At 44.3% G+C, this 18,748-nt stretch overlaps 1 protein-coding gene across 1 annotated transcript in view; it reads right to left on the bottom strand.

Moving 5' to 3' along the window:
- The window catches only part of ZEB2 (zinc finger E-box binding homeobox 2), a 32,202-nt gene that overhangs the window by 3,089 nt on the left and 10,365 nt on the right, over positions 1–18,748 (bottom strand). Inside the window, exons 3-7 of the mRNA XM_010137242.1 lie at positions 16,461–16,649; positions 15,551–15,765; positions 12,922–13,030; positions 10,091–12,060; positions 7,884–8,064 (exon numbers count right to left, since the gene is read on the bottom strand). Of these exons, the coding sequence (XP_010135544.1) occupies positions 7,884–8,064; positions 10,091–12,060; positions 12,922–13,030; positions 15,551–15,765; positions 16,461–16,649 (2,664 nt within the window). The remainder of the gene's footprint in view (positions 1–7,883; positions 8,065–10,090; positions 12,061–12,921; positions 13,031–15,550; positions 15,766–16,460; positions 16,650–18,748) is intronic.

Raw genomic sequence — 18,748 nt, 5'->3', positions numbered from 1 at the left:
GGAATGCCTTCAACACCTTCCAGAACTGCCATACTGAAAGCTTAATTCCAAAATAGAGCTGACAAAAAATGCTTGTCAGCATGATGCCACACGACAAAACTCAGCAAAGCATGATGCAACCGTGAGATATCCAGACATAACATATGGTGCAAAGATTGGAATTAGTGAAGACCGATCACCAAACTTAGATTGCAGAAGGCAAAAAATAAAATCAAACATTAGTACCTTCAGCCAGCATTTTTTTTTTTATTTTCAAAATGTCAAATTATAATCTCAGTGTCATTCAACTGAATGCTCCAGCGTGAGGCAACCATGCAGGCAGATATGATGCCAAGTGGTCATTATTTTATATCTTGTGCTATTTTTATGCGTATGAATATGCTGGAATTTGGTGCCTGAAATGCGGAGCCCTGCTTTGCTTGTCTCATTGCTAGAGCAGATCGTTAGGAGCTTATTAGTGAACTGGCCTGATTCCTCGGGCGTATTTATCATATTTAGCTAATGTGGCATGTGACCAGGACGGGAATAAACTTCACACCAGAGCCTTCCCATCCCAGCAGTTGTAAAAGTGTGGTATTTTGTTAATTCTTAAAGAAGCAAGCACAGGGAGAGAGGAAGAGTACGGTGCAGGGTAGGCGAGAAAACCCCAGACTAGAGCGAAGGGCCGGGAGGGTGGGAGACTCCCATTGGCAGCACCCGCACGGAAGGAAATCCAGCAGGAAAAAAAAAAAAAAGTGTTTTCAGACCACTGAAGGATCTTAACTTCCAGGAAAACTCAAGCTGCTCCGTTATGAACCCGATCTGCTTTCTTTTCCTCTGCAGTCACTGCGGGACTCGGGAGCAGGGAAAGTCAGGCATAAAAAAATTTCGCTTCCCTAGCAAAGTCGCTGAGAGTGAATACCGGGGAATATGCTAATTTTTTTTGCCCAATCTACTCACAGCTACCTTCAAGTCACACTGTGAAAGTTCCCATTTAATAAGGTGTGATTAACGAATTCTCGAGGAAGCCAAAAATTGTATGTTATGAAATGGAGATCTGGCAGGAAGGAAAATACGGGAGAAACCACAGATAGAATAACCCGAGTGACAGAGAAATTAGTGGATGCTGGAAACTGGGGCTCCAGCGACGTTTCTTTGTGTGAGTTTCCGAAGCCTGCACACATACAGGGTTTCTTTTTTTCTTTATTTTCCTCTGTAGTAAAATTGAATATTCAAGCTTGGTCCGTTGAATTATAGCAGTGCTGCTTTGAAGATTGGTTTCCTAAATACGCATTTCTGCCGATTTAACCCATTGGTTAAAAGTCGAGTCTGAAGAACACTCTGGGCTTTGAGATGTACTTTGGCCTTGAATCTCAAGCCTTGATCTGGGAGGACACCAGATCCAGAGCTGGGAGGCAGCTTCCTGCAGTTTGAAGCACGACTTTTACCACGATGGGGAAATCCCACAGCCTTAGCTTGGGAGATTTTAGCATGATCAAATCACTTACTGAACTTAGCTTGAAATCCTGAAGCAGCCGCGACCTAAACACTCCTCAGACCCCACTACTGCCAGAAGAAAACCTTCATCGCTGAGGTAGGAGATTTCCCATCACCACCAACCACCCAGCTGGATGCACCGGACATGCCTGCCTGCATCCCGGCCTCATCCCAGCTCTGCTGCTGAGCCCGCTCAGAGCAACACTCTACTGCCCCTTTGCTAGTATCGCCATAGACACCAATTTTGTTCCTCCTAGACCTTCTGCTTTACCTTGGCACCTTTTTTTCATGTCCTTCTCCTCACTGAACTGCCCACACTGTCTCACTCCCTCCCTCTCTCTTACTTTTTCCTCACATCGACAAACCCAACCTGTGTCTTGTTCCACTTCTCCACAACATCGCTCATTCTCCACTACTTGACTTTTTTTTGTTGCACGCCCCATTTGATGCCCTCCACATCCTTCTCACCCTGCATTGTGCTCCGTCCAGTTGCTTAGCACTTTGCCACTCCACAAACAGAAGTCAACCACCTCGACTGCTTCTCACCCAGGCTCGCCGCCCCCCACCCCGCCCCAAGGCTGGACAATGTGCTTGTCCCTCCATCTTTGCCTGCTTTGCTCATCCCTGGCACGTGGCATTTGTTCAGTGCTGTGCTTCCTGCTCGTGCTACCTGGAGCCTCCCCCCAGCCAGCACAGAGGCAGCCTGGCAGGGAATCATCCGTATTTTATACATTAATTTAGAAACAAGAAGATTAAAATAGTTAATATTTTCGTATTAATGTATATTATTACTAAAAAGGCTATACTAGAGCTATTTAGTCTAACACATCCGTATCAAGGACTCAGTTTTGATCTGAGGGAACATGACAGCTTAAGCAAAGTTCTTTGTTCAGACACCACACGACATACCTTAGCAGTGCGCAGCGTGCAGCTGTTACAACACTAATTGAAATATGTTTTTAAACGTATCAGGTTTCCGAACATTTGTGGAAGAATTATTTTTTTTTCCCCCGTGTGCAAAACCCAGTATTTCAGCCGTGTAAAAGGAGTGCCTAATCCCTACAGCACGTCAGGAGGCCATAAAATAAAGCTGAAGTAAGGTGTTTTACACTGGGGATGGGGGTAAGTCTACAACTGTAGGTGGATGGGGAGAACCTCCAGCTGTAGGCGGATGGGGAGAACCGACAACTGTAGGTGGATGGGGAGAATTTACAAATGTAGGTGGATGAGGAGAACTTACAACTGTGGGTGGATGGGGAGAATCGACAATTATGGGTAATACTGGCTGCTTTAGTAGCTATTTAGCTAACACACAGTACGAGCATTGTCGTGTCGTAACATCGGTGGAGTTGAGATGGGTCGAAAAGAAGCAGATTTGAATGTCCCACGCCACAGGTTTTACCCAGTTTCATCTGAGATGACCTGTGTCACCTATGGGGGGATGGAGCTAGGAGAGGTACCCAGGGCAGTTCTCAGGAGGCCTCACAGAACACTTGTGTGGGACGCAGATGCCACATTTTGCAGTGAAGCTATATGATAAACCTCTCTCAAATATCTAAAGGAAATGTTTGCGTTTTTTTTTTTTTTTTTTAATTCCACCATCTGCAAAAAGAGGTTTCCACAGGGGCCTGTGCTCAATTTACAGAGGGGAAATTAGAACTAATCTGTTTGCAAAGTCTCTAAAATTGAGTTTCTGTTGAAACAAAACAACAACAACAAAAAAATCTCTAACAGTATCGCTCGATCTTCTTGGGCTGGAAGTCTTTGACTGAAAAGGCGTGTGTTTCCCGTTTGCAGCAGTATAAAAGTCATAAGAGATCAGATCATAAGCTGTCGCTGGTCCCAGACGAAATATCACCCAGCCTTTGCCTAAGGCAAGAGGGTCTTTCTTCTATGGGAGGGGGCCAAGCAGAAATCCCACTCTTTGGAGGAAAGGAGGAAACATTTTTGTGACAGTTTGCTTTTATTTTTTAAAGGCAGTCCTTTTGAAGCGGCTTGGGGGTTTGGATGTTAGATGTAGTCCCAATGGAGATGGATTAGTGGCCAGAGCACAGCAAAGCGGTCAAAGGTGCAAGATAAATGCAATTTATATATAATTGCCCAAGATGCACCTGTTCCATTTTGAATAGGAGACCTTGTCTGCAGAACCAATTTCACAAGCATAGCGTATATCCTTTTTTTTTTCTTTATTTGAGTGTAAAATGGGGAATTCTAAACTTGTAGCAGAGTAAAGCAAGAAAAAATAACCTTTAAATAGCATGTAAATGTTTTATGAATCAAGCTCTAAATAAAGAAAACTCCCGAGCTGGGAATTCAAAATACTAGCCAGAGAGAGCTGATTTGCTACCAGGCTCAAGAACAATATTTAGTTTACAGAATCAATCTGGAAATAAAACTAGTGCTTGCATCAGCATGAAAGCTACAAAAATAAAAAAGAGGTCTTAATAAAATATACAGTGGAAAAGAAAGGATGAAAGCACTCGCACAGCTATGAGGCCCTCGACAGCCCACACAAGTAATAAAATAGAATATGATGTAATATAGAACAACAATGAAAGGATTTAAAATTTCTAGGTAGGATTCTGAAAAACCATTTCCAGCTTTTGTTGCAGAGCAGGCGGGCTGCAAATTCCCTCGCGAAACTACGATCGAGCTGGTGTGTAGCCCACATGGGCATTGATGACGGCAGAAAAAATACCGACATTCACCTTGCTCCTGAATCAGCCCAAGGTGTTGATGACCATGGAGGGGGGGGGTGGATGGCTACCCAGGGGCCAGGATATTTATTTTCTGGGTGCTCCATTCTGTTTGCTCTCCTGCTCACTTACCCGCTACCATTTCCCCTCCTTATCTTATTTTGTTCGCCAAATGGCACCAATGCTCCACCATGAAGGCAACCATCTCCTTCACCTCTAGAAAGGAAAGGACCTCAAAACCTTGTGCTAAGCAGCTTGGAGAAATCTGAGATTAGAGGCATTCAGTCTCTGCTCCACAAATTTCAGCCTGAACAAAGTTAGGATGAGTTCATAAGACTTGACCATAAGGAAAACAACGTGAGCATTAAATTCCTGCACTACCTGCCCTGATCTGCACCCTAATTACAGTGCTGCATCCCCTCGTTTTAAAGAAACAGGATCCTGTGAAGATCAAAATATCAAATGTCACAGACCTTCTCTTAAAATTAAATGGTATCCCCAGATTATCTTGGCACGATTTGGTTCTGCAGCAAGCAGTGGCCTCTACACTACATTTCAGTCCAGCCAGAACCGGTGCAATTCACTCATTGCAGTAACGCAATAAATTTTCCTTCTCCACGTGAAGCTAGAAGCTATTGCAAAATACCGCTAATACTGCATAAATGAAAAATTATGGATTGTGAAATCTGGGGCCCTTTTTCTACTGTGCTCAAGCTGTGGCAGGCACAGCACGCGGAGGTAATCACGGAGCTCCTTGATCTGCGGCCGCATGCTCCTATCAAAAGTTCTTGGGCTGACACAAAGAACCGGCCAAATCCCATTCTTCTCGCCCCTGGCAGGGAAACTCAGCTCCTGTGACATTCCTGTTTTCTCCTTTACAGCAGTTAGTGTTGCACATGATTAAGCCAGCTCATGTAGTTTTACGTGCCAATCCTTCTTTTTCCTCCAAATAACTTCTCTGGGGTAAATCTTTCAGGGCTGCAAAGCAGGAACATGGCCTCTGTCCGACTCTTTTACCCTTTGTTCTAGCATCGGTTGCAATAGGACCACATGGACCATGAGAAGTGGTGACAAAGAAAAATCTGCTCGTTCAAATATCAGAAAAAAAGACCTAAAAAACACGTAGATTTTTTTTTACATAGGGAAAAGGACATCAGTATAAACAGCGTCCACTCTTTGTGCCTCTCCAGGAAAGACAGGAAGTGTTCCCATTCCTCCTAAAATATGTATTTAATGAAGTAACAACGGATCGCGATCAGCTGGACAGAAAACAGCAACACACTCTGAAAAGAAGCTTTTCCTCATTTTTAGGTTTCAAAACGTTGATGGAAAAATCTGGGCCTACTCTTTCAATGACCCCAAATGCAGAAGATGGCTTTACTTTGGTTCCTTCCGCTGAACACGGACGGTAATATCGCACCTCTGTTATAATGCAATTACAAGCTCTTTCCCCAAAACTATCAAACTCATGTGAAATTCGCTGAAGGTGCCTGATAACCATTAGCCCCAGCCCCAGCGCAGCGTGACTCCTGAAGGCTGTGAATGAGTTATGGAGGCTCGCTCAGCCGAGGTCTTCGGAGCTCCCAGCCACCTCTAACGTTAGCGTGATGCGTGGAGGCTCCGTAAAGGAAAACATGTCCTTAATAAACCTTCACACTTTATATAGCGAGTTCCGTCGCAGGATTTCAACCTGCATGAATTCAGATTTACTACAGCCCGGAGAGACGGGCTGGTCAAAGATGGGTGAAGGTGAGAGAAAGATGAATTTGCTGAAATTTCCAGAGGAAGTCTGTGGGATGGCAGAATCGAGCGCGGCGCTTTCAGCCTCAGCGCCTGTACCTTTGCCACAAGACCATCCTTCCTGTCTCTATGTGCCACGCTCGAGCTTGATGAGGTGGTGTAGCTCTAGCGTATTAAATATGACACCACATACACGTTCTGGATCGTAAGACTGAGTCCCAAAAACCTGACGGACAAAGAGTCGAGAAGCCAAAAGTGACAGAGTGAAGAAGAAGGAGGAAAGCCCGTGCACCACAGCTGTGTGGTATGTTTCGAGGCAGTAGGTTCCTGTGCTGCTTAAGGACCAGAACATATTTTTGCTTTTACAAATGCAGTTTATTTTGCAAATCAAGGTGATTGCACACATTTCAGCTTGTCAAATTTTCAGCCTTTCAACCATATGTCTGTCGACCTTATGGACTACCAACTTTATGGGATTCAACCATATGTCCAGATCCCAATATATATGAAGGCTAGTTCTAACATAAGAGCTTTACGGTAGTAGCGTAGTAAACCATAATGTTTGCAGATGGCTGTAATAAAATCATTCAGGAGAGGAAAGGTGCAGGGACGTAAAGCCTTCAAAGCTTCTTCTACTGAATAAACAATTCGATCTGAATAATGTAGTGGGAAGCACATTCCACCAATGAACTAGCTGATCTAGTCCAAAACGTTGCTTTTAATTTTCTTTCCTAATCCCACGTGTATTGTAACTTCCTTTTTTATTTTCCTCTGAGGGATTAGCTTAAAATTTGAAAGAAAAGTATAAGAAGGAAAAATAACAAAGAATTTTTTGTAAAGGCACAGCCCGCTTCTGAATTGTAAATTGTTCACATGTGAAATGCCAAATGGTTATGTGGGGCCTGGAAGATGTATTAATAGAGAGGTAAAAGTTTTTTACCGTCACATGGTGAGATTGAAGGATGATGTGACTCGCTTCATTTCCTGAAGTGGGACTCAGCTTTCAAAGTTGAGGAAAGTTTCCCCCTGAGTAAGCTTTTTCTAACTCTAGGAAGTTGGAGTTTGGTTTATGTCCTGCTGCACGATAATTCACGTGATAATTCACATTCCCTTTGTCTAACAGAACTTGATATCTCTATTATTGGGGAGCTCCAGCCCCATTTTCCCTGAGCTGAAACACGCTGAGCCGATGTGTCTCCCTTGGAGAGCTCTCCCCCTCCGGGCTCATGCCTGTCCTGGCTGATGGTGGGGATGGGATGGGACAGGATGGTGGTTTCTTGCAAGGGGAACCACGGCCAGGATGGGTGTGATGAAGAGTCTTTTTCAAACAAAAATACTTTTTAAGCTGACAGTGTGTGGTGAGCTTTGGCGAGCTTCCTTGAGCGAGACAAAAATCAGTTCCTACTTGGGAAAGGAGGAACCCTTCCCTGGGCACTAACTGAGAAGTGAAAAAGTGAAATGCAACCTGCCCATCCTGCTGGTGTGCAAAATCATGGTGAGAGCATCCCCCGTGAGGTGTCGGCTTTGAGACAACTTGGCCAGAGCCAGCCCTCGCGCTGCTAACGTCAGTGGAAGCTGATCTATTAGATTAAATGGGGTTAGAGAGCATCTAGGAAATGAGAAATACAACGTCACTCCTCCTTCCCGTGCCAGGCTTTGTGTTGACCAAGTTTCAGTCCTTTCTGAGTGCTAGGGCCTGCCTTATTTGAAGAGGGCTCAGACTGCCACCGCACTCAACATGACACAAACTCGCCTAGCCCCTGCCAAGATTCACCCCATCGCATCCAACAGTCCTTTCCCAAGCAATAACCATTTTAAAAAAACATTAAAGTAAGTTGAACTGAGCAAAAATATTATTTCTTCCCTGTTGAACGCCTCAGCTGGACTGTTCATTGCCCAAGTGTACTCATGAATCACTGAAGAGCGTAGCATGGACCTCAACCCTCCCCTCAGCGCAGGCGGCCTCCCTACCTGTGTGCTCATATTTGTGTCGCAGCAGGGAACTGCTCTTCTGGAATGTCTTGTCACATAAGTCGCAAGCGTACATGCCACTTTCCGTCTTCTTGATCTTCTTTCGGGACAGACAGGAATCGGAGTCCGTCATGTCGTCAAGGCCGGACATGTAGTCTGGGGTTCCATCAAGCAATTCTCCCTGTGAGGGAACCACCCGTCAGCGTCACCCGCTTCCATCACCACCCCTTCCCCCAGAGGAACCAACCAGCCTGTGAAGGCAACACAACGTCTGCTTAGGATGGTGGGTCCTCTGAGCACGGGAACCCATCGATGATGAAACTACAGCTGATGGGAACTGTGGGAATAGTGAGGAACCTCCTACTTCTCCGCCTTCAACCAACTTTCTGGGTTTGAGCACTAGGCAATAGTATATTTTACACAAGCGGATGGTATGATTCGTATTGACACTAAATACATCCGAGGAATGGAAGATGCACAAGGAAGGCTCTTTATGGACAGCAGAAGGCATTGTAATATTGTACAGGGGTGAGCGTAAGCAACGGCTAAGAGTTCATTCCTTTCACCACACTGAAACCCGGATATATTCTGTATCTGTAGAAAGGTTTTAATTGAATTTTATATTTAGGTACAAATGTTATTATTATGCAATCCATTTAAATGTATGTCTCCCGACTAAAGGCCTCAAGCTATATTTTTATATTTAATTTTGTAATTTGAAATAGGGAATATTAATAACACTTTTTATCAATGTTCTATCTATGTTAAAACAGCCTTCAGCATTAAGCAATAATGAATGTGGATCAGTAAATTATTAAATTTCTTGATATTTATTTTGTCTTGATCCAAAGAGAGTGCAAACTTGCATGATAACATACATTTCCATTTGCTATCACACAGTTCGGTTTTCCTAGGCTGGGTTTGCACTAATTAATATTAGAGAAGATTAAATAGGCTTAAATACATTTACAAAGAGGGCAGATGTACTGTAAATTGGAATAGTGGAACAGCTGTTATGGAGGTGCAGTGCTATTTATGCTCCTATTGTGCAAAGAGGGATTACAGCCTGTAATGTAAAACCATACCTGATTTTCACATTTGAAACCATAAAACATTTAATAGTCAGTAAAATTACTAATAGACCGTAATAGGACATAGGGGGACATGCACGAATGTTAAAAAAAAAAAAATTAATCTACAATCAGTTAATCTCATGAAACTCAACTCTGTACCTTATATCTGAATACATCCGGCAAAAAGCTGTAAAAGTACGTGACTTCTGCAGAGCAGCTCTTTGCCGTAGGCACGCAAGCGGCAGAATCCTTCACTCCTCATGTATCGACTCTGGGGCGACCCGGGAAGAGGATTAAAGGTTGTACCCAGGCACGCAGAAGTGCTGACCCAGATTACAGGTCCAGGGGAAGACTTTGTCTGCGATTAAGGGCGCTAGCTGCTACCTCTCCAAATAATTTCGTTTAATCTCTGGGGTTTTTCAAAGCTCTTCCAGATGACTGGCAGGATTAGAAGACTGGGAGTCTGGGAAGGGCAGTAGGTGGGCTGGAGGAAGGCGCTATGAAGCAACGCACCAAGGTTTCTCATCCCCCAGACACTCATGAGAAGAGAGAAAGATTTTCCCATACATGGTGTGTGAACAATCCCCCCCCAAAAAAAAACGTGGAGAAGGAAGCTTTGAGGGCTTTCGGTGAGACAGAGCAGCTACGAGGCCAGATGGACCCCCGCTTAGAGGGATACGGCTTCGTGTCCACGAGGGGGGCTGATTTCCAAGAGGTCTCCCACCGCTCCGTTTCCCCATGGTGAAATGTAGTTGTGCCCTGGAGAAATTATGACCTGGAGAGAGTTTCCCCACAAATTTTCCTTTTTTTTTTCCTACAGGATGGGATTTTTCATTGATATTATTATTATTATTATTATTAAGATACAATAAGAAATGGCTGAGCTCTTAACAGACTAAACCCACCAGCATTACACCTGTTCAAAGGTATCAATACCGCATCTGAACCCGAGTAGAAGTACGTTTATGGTTTGTTTTTCCTACTCTGCTGCATTTTGGCAAGTCCACACTAAAATAAACTCTGCTCATTGTGTTGGGAAAGTAGAATACAGCTGTGGGATTTTTCTTCTGTGAGAGGCATATCACAAAATACACAATTCTAGCCTTTCGAAAGAAAACGGTTGCAACAATTTACCTGAAATCCTTGTTTCCGCTGGTACTTTCTCCTTTGCTGCATATCGGCAAAAGTAGCTGCTCCAGTTGGGTAAGTATAGGCCATATGTGGTAGGAAGCTCATCTGATCTAGTCCTGGGTATGGTCGCAGCCCAGGAATACTGGTCTGGACCGGTGGCATAAAAGTGGCCGGGGGAAATGCGCTCTGTGGTGGAAGTGTTGTGTATAAAGGTTTGGCACTAAATGGGTTCATACCAAATACTGGGTTAGTGCTTTTATCCAGATTATTTGAATTAGAAAACTCCTTCTTGATAAAAGTCAAGTTCAGTGGCTCATCTGAGTTTTCAGATGATGAAGAAACACTGTTGTGTTCTAAATTTACACTGTTAGATTTTGTTTTGTTCTTTGTGGCTATAATACTTTTGGGTTCCTTCATTTGTTTTGGTAAAGACAAGTCCAAAGGCTCAGCCTGAAGCTCCTCGGAAGAGAAACTGTTTGGAGTGTAAGAACTACTGTGGGAGTTTTTAGAAGATGTGGAAGAAAGATTTAAAGGAGAAGGAGTATTGCTCCTAGAGTGGTCCAATTTATCAACTGGTTTAATATTGGTAAAATGAGGAGGTTTGGTTAGCCTGAGAGGAGTATCACAATTAGTAACACTGTTATGGAGTTCAGCTATAGATGGTGAAGTTATAGAGTCCACAGGCTTTATTGGAGATCTGGCTGACAAAGAGTCTTTAGTGGGAGTGTTGTTGGTGGCAGCCAGCGCCACCTTGGCACTGGCCCTCTCCAGTGATGGTGACCTGGAACTTGAATACTGGTAGACTTTTCTTTGTTCAAACCATTCCTTCACAAATTCCTGAGGAAGGCCAACAGCAATGGAAATTTTCAGTAGTTCATCAGAGTTGGGTTCCATATTCATAGCATAATATGCTTTAAGTACAGACATGTGGTCCTTGTATGGGTTGATGGGGCTAGTCATTCCTTTCTCAGAAAGTACTGATGACAGCAAGAGGGTTTGCTTATCAAACACTCCAGGTTTGTTGGGAACCATGTTCTCGTGAGGCTGAAGGACTGCCTTGATTTCTTCGTTCATCTTACACAGGTAACGCTCATGCTGATGCAACGGAATGGGACCAGGAAAGCTTTCTTTACAGAACTGGCATGAAAATGGAGTGGATACGTTATGGTTCTCTATCATCTTGTCTTCAGTTACCAGGTCTATTAGGGTTCGCAGCTTCTCTTTTTTAATGTTATTGAGCTGCCTCCTCGAGTCTGTGGTTAAGCTCTGGAGGCAAGCTTTGGCTTCATTGACCTTCTCTAATGTATAGTCAATAATACTTTTAGTGGCACCATTATGACTTACTACTGGAAGACCCACGGGGGGAATATTGGGGGAGGTAACTCCTTGTTCCTCGGCTTGAGAGCATGAATCCTTCATATGGTAAACCTTCAACTTGGAGATCTCTTCAGCCTTGCAGTCCATTTTCTGCCTGGAAACCGTGTTGTCCACAATCTGTAGGACCTTCTGCACCTCACTTAAATTACTGCCTACCGCAGGAAACCCAAGCAATGGTGCTTCCATCCCTACACCTAAGTGCTGCATTGGACTTTGAGCAGAAGCATGAACTCCTAAGGGGCTGGTTGCTCCAAGTCCACCATTCATAAAAGGACTAGTTGCACTAAACCCATGTGAGGCCATGAGAACCTTATATTCATTGAAATCTAGTGGTTCGGTTTTAATTTTCAGTAGGCCTGTTTGTTCAGACATACTAAGCGGTTTGCCATTCTCCAGCTTGTTTCTCAGCTGTGTGATGGCTGAATTAGTAGGAGAGGAAGATACAGAATTAGGAGAAGAACCCGTCTTGATATTGTTTCTCATTCTGCCATTTACAGAGATTAAACCAATACATTTCTTGCTGCTGATGTGCGAACTGTAGGAGCCAGAATGGGAGAAACGTTTCTTGCAGTTTGGACACTCGTATGGTTTTTCACCTAAAATGATAATTAAAACCAAACGTTAATTATCGATGCTGTTGCTATAATTGCAAGCAATCACATTGGATACCCAACTGATCGTCTGTGTATCCAATGATTAATAGCAAAGAAAATTCTACGAATATGGCCACACACCACCACTGCTTTACCCTCTCCTTTTCTACGGGTCTTGAGGTCAGTTTGGACCTACAGTCTCCAGCTGGCAGCTGCTGCCAAGGTGTGAGACTGGCTCCAGACTGACCGTATCAAGTCACAGGGAAGTACCCTGGGGCAAAGGCGATCAAATCAAATCCAGACTGCTCAAATTTGATTTGTTTCCTTTTTATTTTTCTTCCAAAAAAAGGAGTTTTCACTAAAATGACCATGGTCAAAGTCCTGATGCTGGGACCTCCACATCAGCATTGGTGGTGTTTTGCGCCGGGACAGAGCCCGGTGGCATTTCATGTGCCGAACCCCTCATCAAGCAGGAGAGCTAAAGTGCAGAAGTCGTTCAACGTAAGACGCTTCGCTCTCAGTCGTTCGGCGAGAATACGAGCTGTGTTTCATTTGGGGGGACTTTTTGCTACAGAAAATATAACGGACTCTTTAGGGTCCGGCTGCACAGAAATGAGCGAACGCTTCTGAGCTCCAGCTGCCGAACAATCTATACTATTTGCAGGAAGCTTTACTATTTCCAAATCTTTCAGCGAGACCCTGGTATTAACAGCATGATAAATGAGGATGACTCAGATATCACTCATGAAATACCTTGGTAGCTCCAAGCAGCCAGAAGCAGAACTGTGTAAATTTTGAGCAGTCTTTAAAACTCAGCTAATTAAACAAAATGCAAATGAGCACACCAGCACCTCCGCTACTCACCACTGTGAATTCGCAGGTGTTCCTTCAGATGGTGTTTGTATTTGAAGGCCTTGCCACACTCAGTGCATTTGAACTTGCGATTGCCTGCTCCTTGGGTCAGCATTTGGTGCTGGGAGGGAAAAAAAAAGGGGAAGGTACCAACATGAATTTTATGCAAGAGAAACCATGAATTTCTAGCTTAAAAAACAAAAACAGAATTAATGCGCCTCTGAATTTATCAAGCGGACCAAAAGGTCTGCACGTACATTTATCTGTCTCATCAGTGTTGCAATAAAAATCAAAATGTTGGCAGTAAACCGAAACAAATGAGAAAGTACTTTCACAGGAGCATTCGATATTTGCTTTAGAATTATTTCCTAAATCTCTCATCAGAAATGTGTTGCTTTAAGGTATCTCACAATGAGAGAAACTGTTTTATAAGAAGATTTGTGGCTCTTAATATTCCTAGCAGATTCTGAACATGTGGGACTCGGCTTGTTTAAAAATTCTGTTTACTGCGTGCGTAGGAAAGAGAGAAACACTGTCGTTAGTGGCATTTTGTGTAAGATTTAATTCATTATCAAGCAGAAGAGATGGCGTCTTCGGCACGAGCTGCTGCTGGAAACGCTTCTGAAAATCACAGAGCAGCAGGGAAGACTTGAGCTACCTTTCGTGCCATGTTTTCCCCCGGTGCTCTTCTAAGGGGCGAGGGAAAGTTGCAAGTGAAAAGTGGCAGAAAGATATCATCAAAGGCAGCTGACCTTTTCGCAGCGAGCAAGAAAAGCCTCATGACTTTGAATTTGCAGATAAAAAAAAATATACTTCAGAAAATTTAACAGTATTAGCACAGCCCGCCACTCTGGATGCTCAGGGTAGGAGGACAGCCTTTTGCAGGCGGCCACGACACAAAAGCCTATTGCAGGAGCGGGGAGGGGGGCAAAGGAGGAGGGGAAAAAAAAAAAGAAAAAAAAAAGAAAAAGGCAGCGCCGAAACGGTATGACAACTGCGAGGGTGTGCTGCCTCTTCCCACATTCCTGGCGAGACAGATGGTGTTACATGGGACACAGGGAGGTTTGTTCAAACAGCAGCAACCTTCAAAGATCAAGCAGAGCCCAGCCCGCCGCGCGCCATTGAGGGACCCGCGCTCATATGTTGCTGAGTTGCATAAACAAACAGCAACAGCTGTTTTGTCTCCCCCCATCGCCCTCCGAGGACTACTATAAACTTTAGTTGTGCCACTGTTAATATGATACAATCATTTTAATTTACTAATTGTAAATGCCATGAGCAAATGAGGGGACTTTTCAACACCAAAGCTACCATTCATAATGCGCCAGCACCAGCGCGCTCTCGCATGTGAAATTTCAGGCGCTTACATTGGATAAATATCTAGGCGGGTTGGTTTTTTTTTTTCCCTCCCTGGTGTTTTTGATGATACAAAGCAGAAGAAAGAACCTTACGGTGGATCAGGTTAGGAAAAATACACATGTGAGGATGGGTTTGTCTGCTGGAAAAGCCACAGGAAGGAAAGGAGGAACCTTTCTAGAACCATTTAGAGTGACTGAAGATCAAGGAAAAGATACAGTTCTCTTAAAAATGCTAATTGCAAAAATCGGGTGATTAGGAGATGTGTGTTTGCCTAACTGAATTTCCCCTACACTGAGGAAAACCCACCGAGAGAAATACAGCCGACCATGAACTACAGCCACCGTGATTTTCAGGGTTTTAAGAAAAATAAATACGGCATAAAGCCTTTATAATGTGACGCAGCGCACACATCTATTTATTTCAGGTTTGACCACGCCATTTGAGTTTCCACCACAGCTCTCCATATGATGGATTTTCCGACGTAATTCTCCGGGGTAGTTTTTGTGCCGGTACGTAACGAGTTTTGTGGCCCAGGTGTGTCGCCAGCCTGTTTAGGAGCACTAAGGGAAGCTCAGTCACCTGCCTGAGATACGCAGCGTTTCCTTAAATGCAGCGCCGATATAATATTACACGCATCACATCGAGGAAAAAAACCTGGTTTGATTTATTGCAGATACGCTGCTGGGATACACAAATGATAGCGACGCCTCGATTCTCGTGCGCGCGCGCGCGTTAGCGGCGCGGTCACAAATGACAACCTATATATACTGTGGGATGAGCTGCTCTAAAAATGTGTAATTATGTTGAACAATTATACAAAATACGCATAATTTCGTGGGATTGAAAAGGTTACTCAAAAAGTAATGAAAAAATATTAGCGGATCTTTTAGTGTGTCTTGGAGCTCCTATTTGCAACACTGCAAAGTAAAACTAGGTGAAAAATGGAATTGAAATTGCTGAGATGTTTAATAATGTATAATTAAAATGCTACAGTTTCATTCACTTTTTGAGGAACATAAAAACGAAACTAAAGTCAAGTTAAAGTGCAAATAAAATTTCTAAATTAGAAATTAACACACTCATTCGATCGTGAACATAAGACTATTAAATCATATTAGAAGAGACCATCAAAAAATCATTTAGACCTCAATTAAAGCTATTACCATTAAAAGATCTGCATCTTCAAAATGCCATGAAAAATTAATAATGATTGCCAATCAAAGCAATATCGTTTCTCTAAGGGGTTATTACAGAAAGAAATCACTTAAAACCAGCCCCCCACCTGATCTGTCCCTGGCTTGTGTGTCACCATATGCCGCTCGAGCTGGGTGCGGTAGGCAAACGTGTAGTTACAGAGAGGGCACGAGAAGTTCTCCTCGTTCTTCTCGTGGCGGTACTTGATGTGCTCCTTGAGGGACGTCAGGCGCTTGTAGCCCCGGTCGCAGTAGGGGCAGGTCAGCAGTTGGGCGAAGGCATCTGGAGTTCCAGGTGGCAGGTCTGCGCCCCGGGATGGAGCGGGGAGGGGAAGAGAGGCAGGCCAAAAGGTCAGCAAATCAATGGCAGCTCATGGGCTGATTGCCCGGGATGGTATGAGAGGAATCGCTGCAATCTGCTGCCCGAGAGGGAGGGACGGCGCTTCCAACCGGCGGCGGAGGCACCGGCACCCACGCCCGCCCGCGGCAGACTCGCAGGACCTGCTCCGGACCCCACGAGGAAATTAATTATGGGCATCACTCCTACTGGAGACCTCGCTGGCTGGAAAACTAAGAAATACTTTTCCCAGTCGGCGATTTGCATCCTGGCCCCAGCCCATTATGTCACTTATGCCACTGGCCATATCCTTCCTACCGACGCTTTTCCAACTGCTTATCAGGGCGCCGGAGAGCAATAGGCCTGACACCCCGTCTTTAATTGCATTAAAACTCGATTAAAACTTCTCAAACTCCCACCTAGAGCAGCAGCCTTCCTCCCGCTTCAATTCAGCTCTTCAGTTCACCCGCCAAATAATACAAATTTGCTGACTGAAAAATCACAATACACTGAAATTACAGCCCCGATCTTTGCTCATGAAATTCCATGCCGCTGCAGCTGTTCTCCAATTTTTAAGGTAAACACCCAGGCATGTAGTGCATTTATAATTGCAACAGCTGCACGAGGTCAGGAGACTGGCTAAAAATGAATTACAGCCTCACCATTTTCTTCTTGCCCGTTGGCCTCTGGAGTGCCAAGGCGAGACAGTTCCTCGGGGGCTTCGGGGTAAATAATGGCTGTGTCGCTGCGCTGCAGGTACTCCGCTATGCTGACGGCATGCCCATCTCCTTCCTCCAGTTTCCTTTTGGCAAAATATTCCTCAAAGTCCGACGTGCAATTTGCGTTCTTCACTAAAATGAGAGAAGGGGGAAAGAAAGGGGGTTTGAGTGCATCCGGCTCGGTTGGCGTCACAACGGGCAGGCTGAGCTGCTGTACTGGAGCTACAGGGCTGGAGCTGCAGCTGGATCCTCGCTTTCATCGGTCTTGCTCCAGCTCCTAATAAAATTTATGTGGGCTTTCCACCAGCGTGGATGGAAGTAAGGGCGGGCAGTTAAATTAACAGGAACACGGGCTCTACGGGGCAGCAGGAGAAGTTTATGAGGCTTGGGTAATGCAGGTAATCCTTCATCTATGGAACCTGAACCTTCAGGGGGCTCCTGAGGGACCCACAGCTTTTTCATGAACACGGCTCGGACTACAGGGCTGAGCTCAGCTGCCCCCAGCTCCCGCAGAGCTCGAGGCAGTCCCTGCGTGGAGGGCGGTAGTTGCAGGTAGCAAAGACCACAACTGCTCCTCCACCGTGACAGGTCCTACCTCAGGCTGCTTTTCTGTGTTGGGCACGGGAAGAGAATCGCTCACGAGATCTTCCTTTCATTTTTTTTTCCTCCCTGAAAAATTAACTTACAACGGGAGAATAGGTTGTTTTAAAAGGAGTATTGCTTCCTAGATTTCTGCAAATAGAACCACGTGCTTTAGGCCATAACAAGGATACTGAGCCTAAAACTGCTATTGCAGTCTGTGCAAGAGTTTTCCTTCTGTTCCCCAAGTGTAAACTCAATTTTTTATTCTCCATGCACCCATGAAATGTAATACATGCTCGACCACAAAATATCTTGTTGTTAAAAATATGCTTTTCTCCTCCATGTATGAACATTGCATGCAGAAAAGACCTTAAAAACTCTCAGGTGTTATAGAAAAATATTAATATAATTATACCAGGAAAAAAAAAAAGAAGCTGATAATTTTCTTTCTCTCTCTCTCTCTTTTTTTTTTTTTTTAATATTAACAAGTCTTGGAAGACACAGTTTGTAGCAGCGAATTAAAGATACTTGTTTTTAACTGACTGTAAATGAAAAGGAGGGCTTATGATTGATTACATTTTTAATGTATTTCTCCTTAGGTGAATGAAGAAAATGAGGCAACGCCATCAACTATTCTACAGCTCTTGTAAAAGTAAAATAGTAAATGGCACGATTCTGCTCTCACTGAAGCCATGGAGTAAACATGGAGTAAACCCCTGGAAATCAAAGGGGTTACGGCCCTACAGGGTGGTACTGGTTTGTAACCACTGGAAGTGAGAGACGAACCAGCTCCTTGGTGTTTAGAAACAGGTAAACGCTTGGCCTCAGCTTCCTGCAAAAGTGAACGGTGATGCTGGCAGTCAAAAAGAGAGGTGGCCTCTGACTGGGGCACAACGGGGAACCTGCGAGCGCCTGATTTGAAGCACTGATCTCGCCGTCATTGATGAAAGTAGATATTTGTCTGTGCAAACCTCGTCCCTTCAGCCGATAAAAATCAAATCCTCTGGCTGAGACAAATATGCCCTCTTTTTCGTATGAGCTGAGCAGCTTCTCAACTGTTCTGCAGTATTTTAGTGACAGTGACCAAATGGCACAGGGCATGGGACCTCGTTTTTGGAAGGAAACTTCTGTTCCTATCGCAGCGGGTAGGGGTTTGCAGGGAATCACTACACCACCACAGAGCTCCTCCCCTGGTCCTTCTGGAGCTCCTGTTATCATTTGTTATTAACGTGAGAAATAAGATCTCTCTTTTTTTTTTTTTTCCCCAAAAAAAGAAGAGCAACTTCTAGAGAAGGGGAATGTGAGTACGGAGAACAAGACCAAGTACCTTACCTCCATTTTGTTGCTGTCAGAGACATATAACAAAATGGCAGTTATTGAAGTACACCTTACGCACAAGAGCATCAGGCTGTGTTTTTGATGTTATTTTGTTAAAACAAGCTAAGGCAGCCCTTTTTACATTGGAAACCTGACTTTTCTTTCTCTTGCTGTGCCTAAATGTTCCAACAGTTGCAAGAGCATCCACCCTGCAGCTTAATATCAACCCATTTCCCTTCCTTCTCTTGGCTTAGCACTAAATCCAAGGAAAACACATTTATTTTTTACCAGATTCAGGCCATGACCCAGTAAATGCTACCTGTGAGGCAGGG

Source organism: Buceros rhinoceros, unplaced genomic scaffold (genome assembly GCF_000710305.1).
Source record: "Buceros rhinoceros silvestris isolate BGI_N320 unplaced genomic scaffold, ASM71030v1 scaffold17995, whole genome shotgun sequence".
NCBI classification, from domain to species: Eukaryota; Metazoa; Chordata; class Aves; order Bucerotiformes; family Bucerotidae; genus Buceros; species Buceros rhinoceros.
The sequence above is the reverse complement of the archived record's forward strand: the minus strand, read 5'-3'. Positions and strand labels throughout refer to the sequence as shown.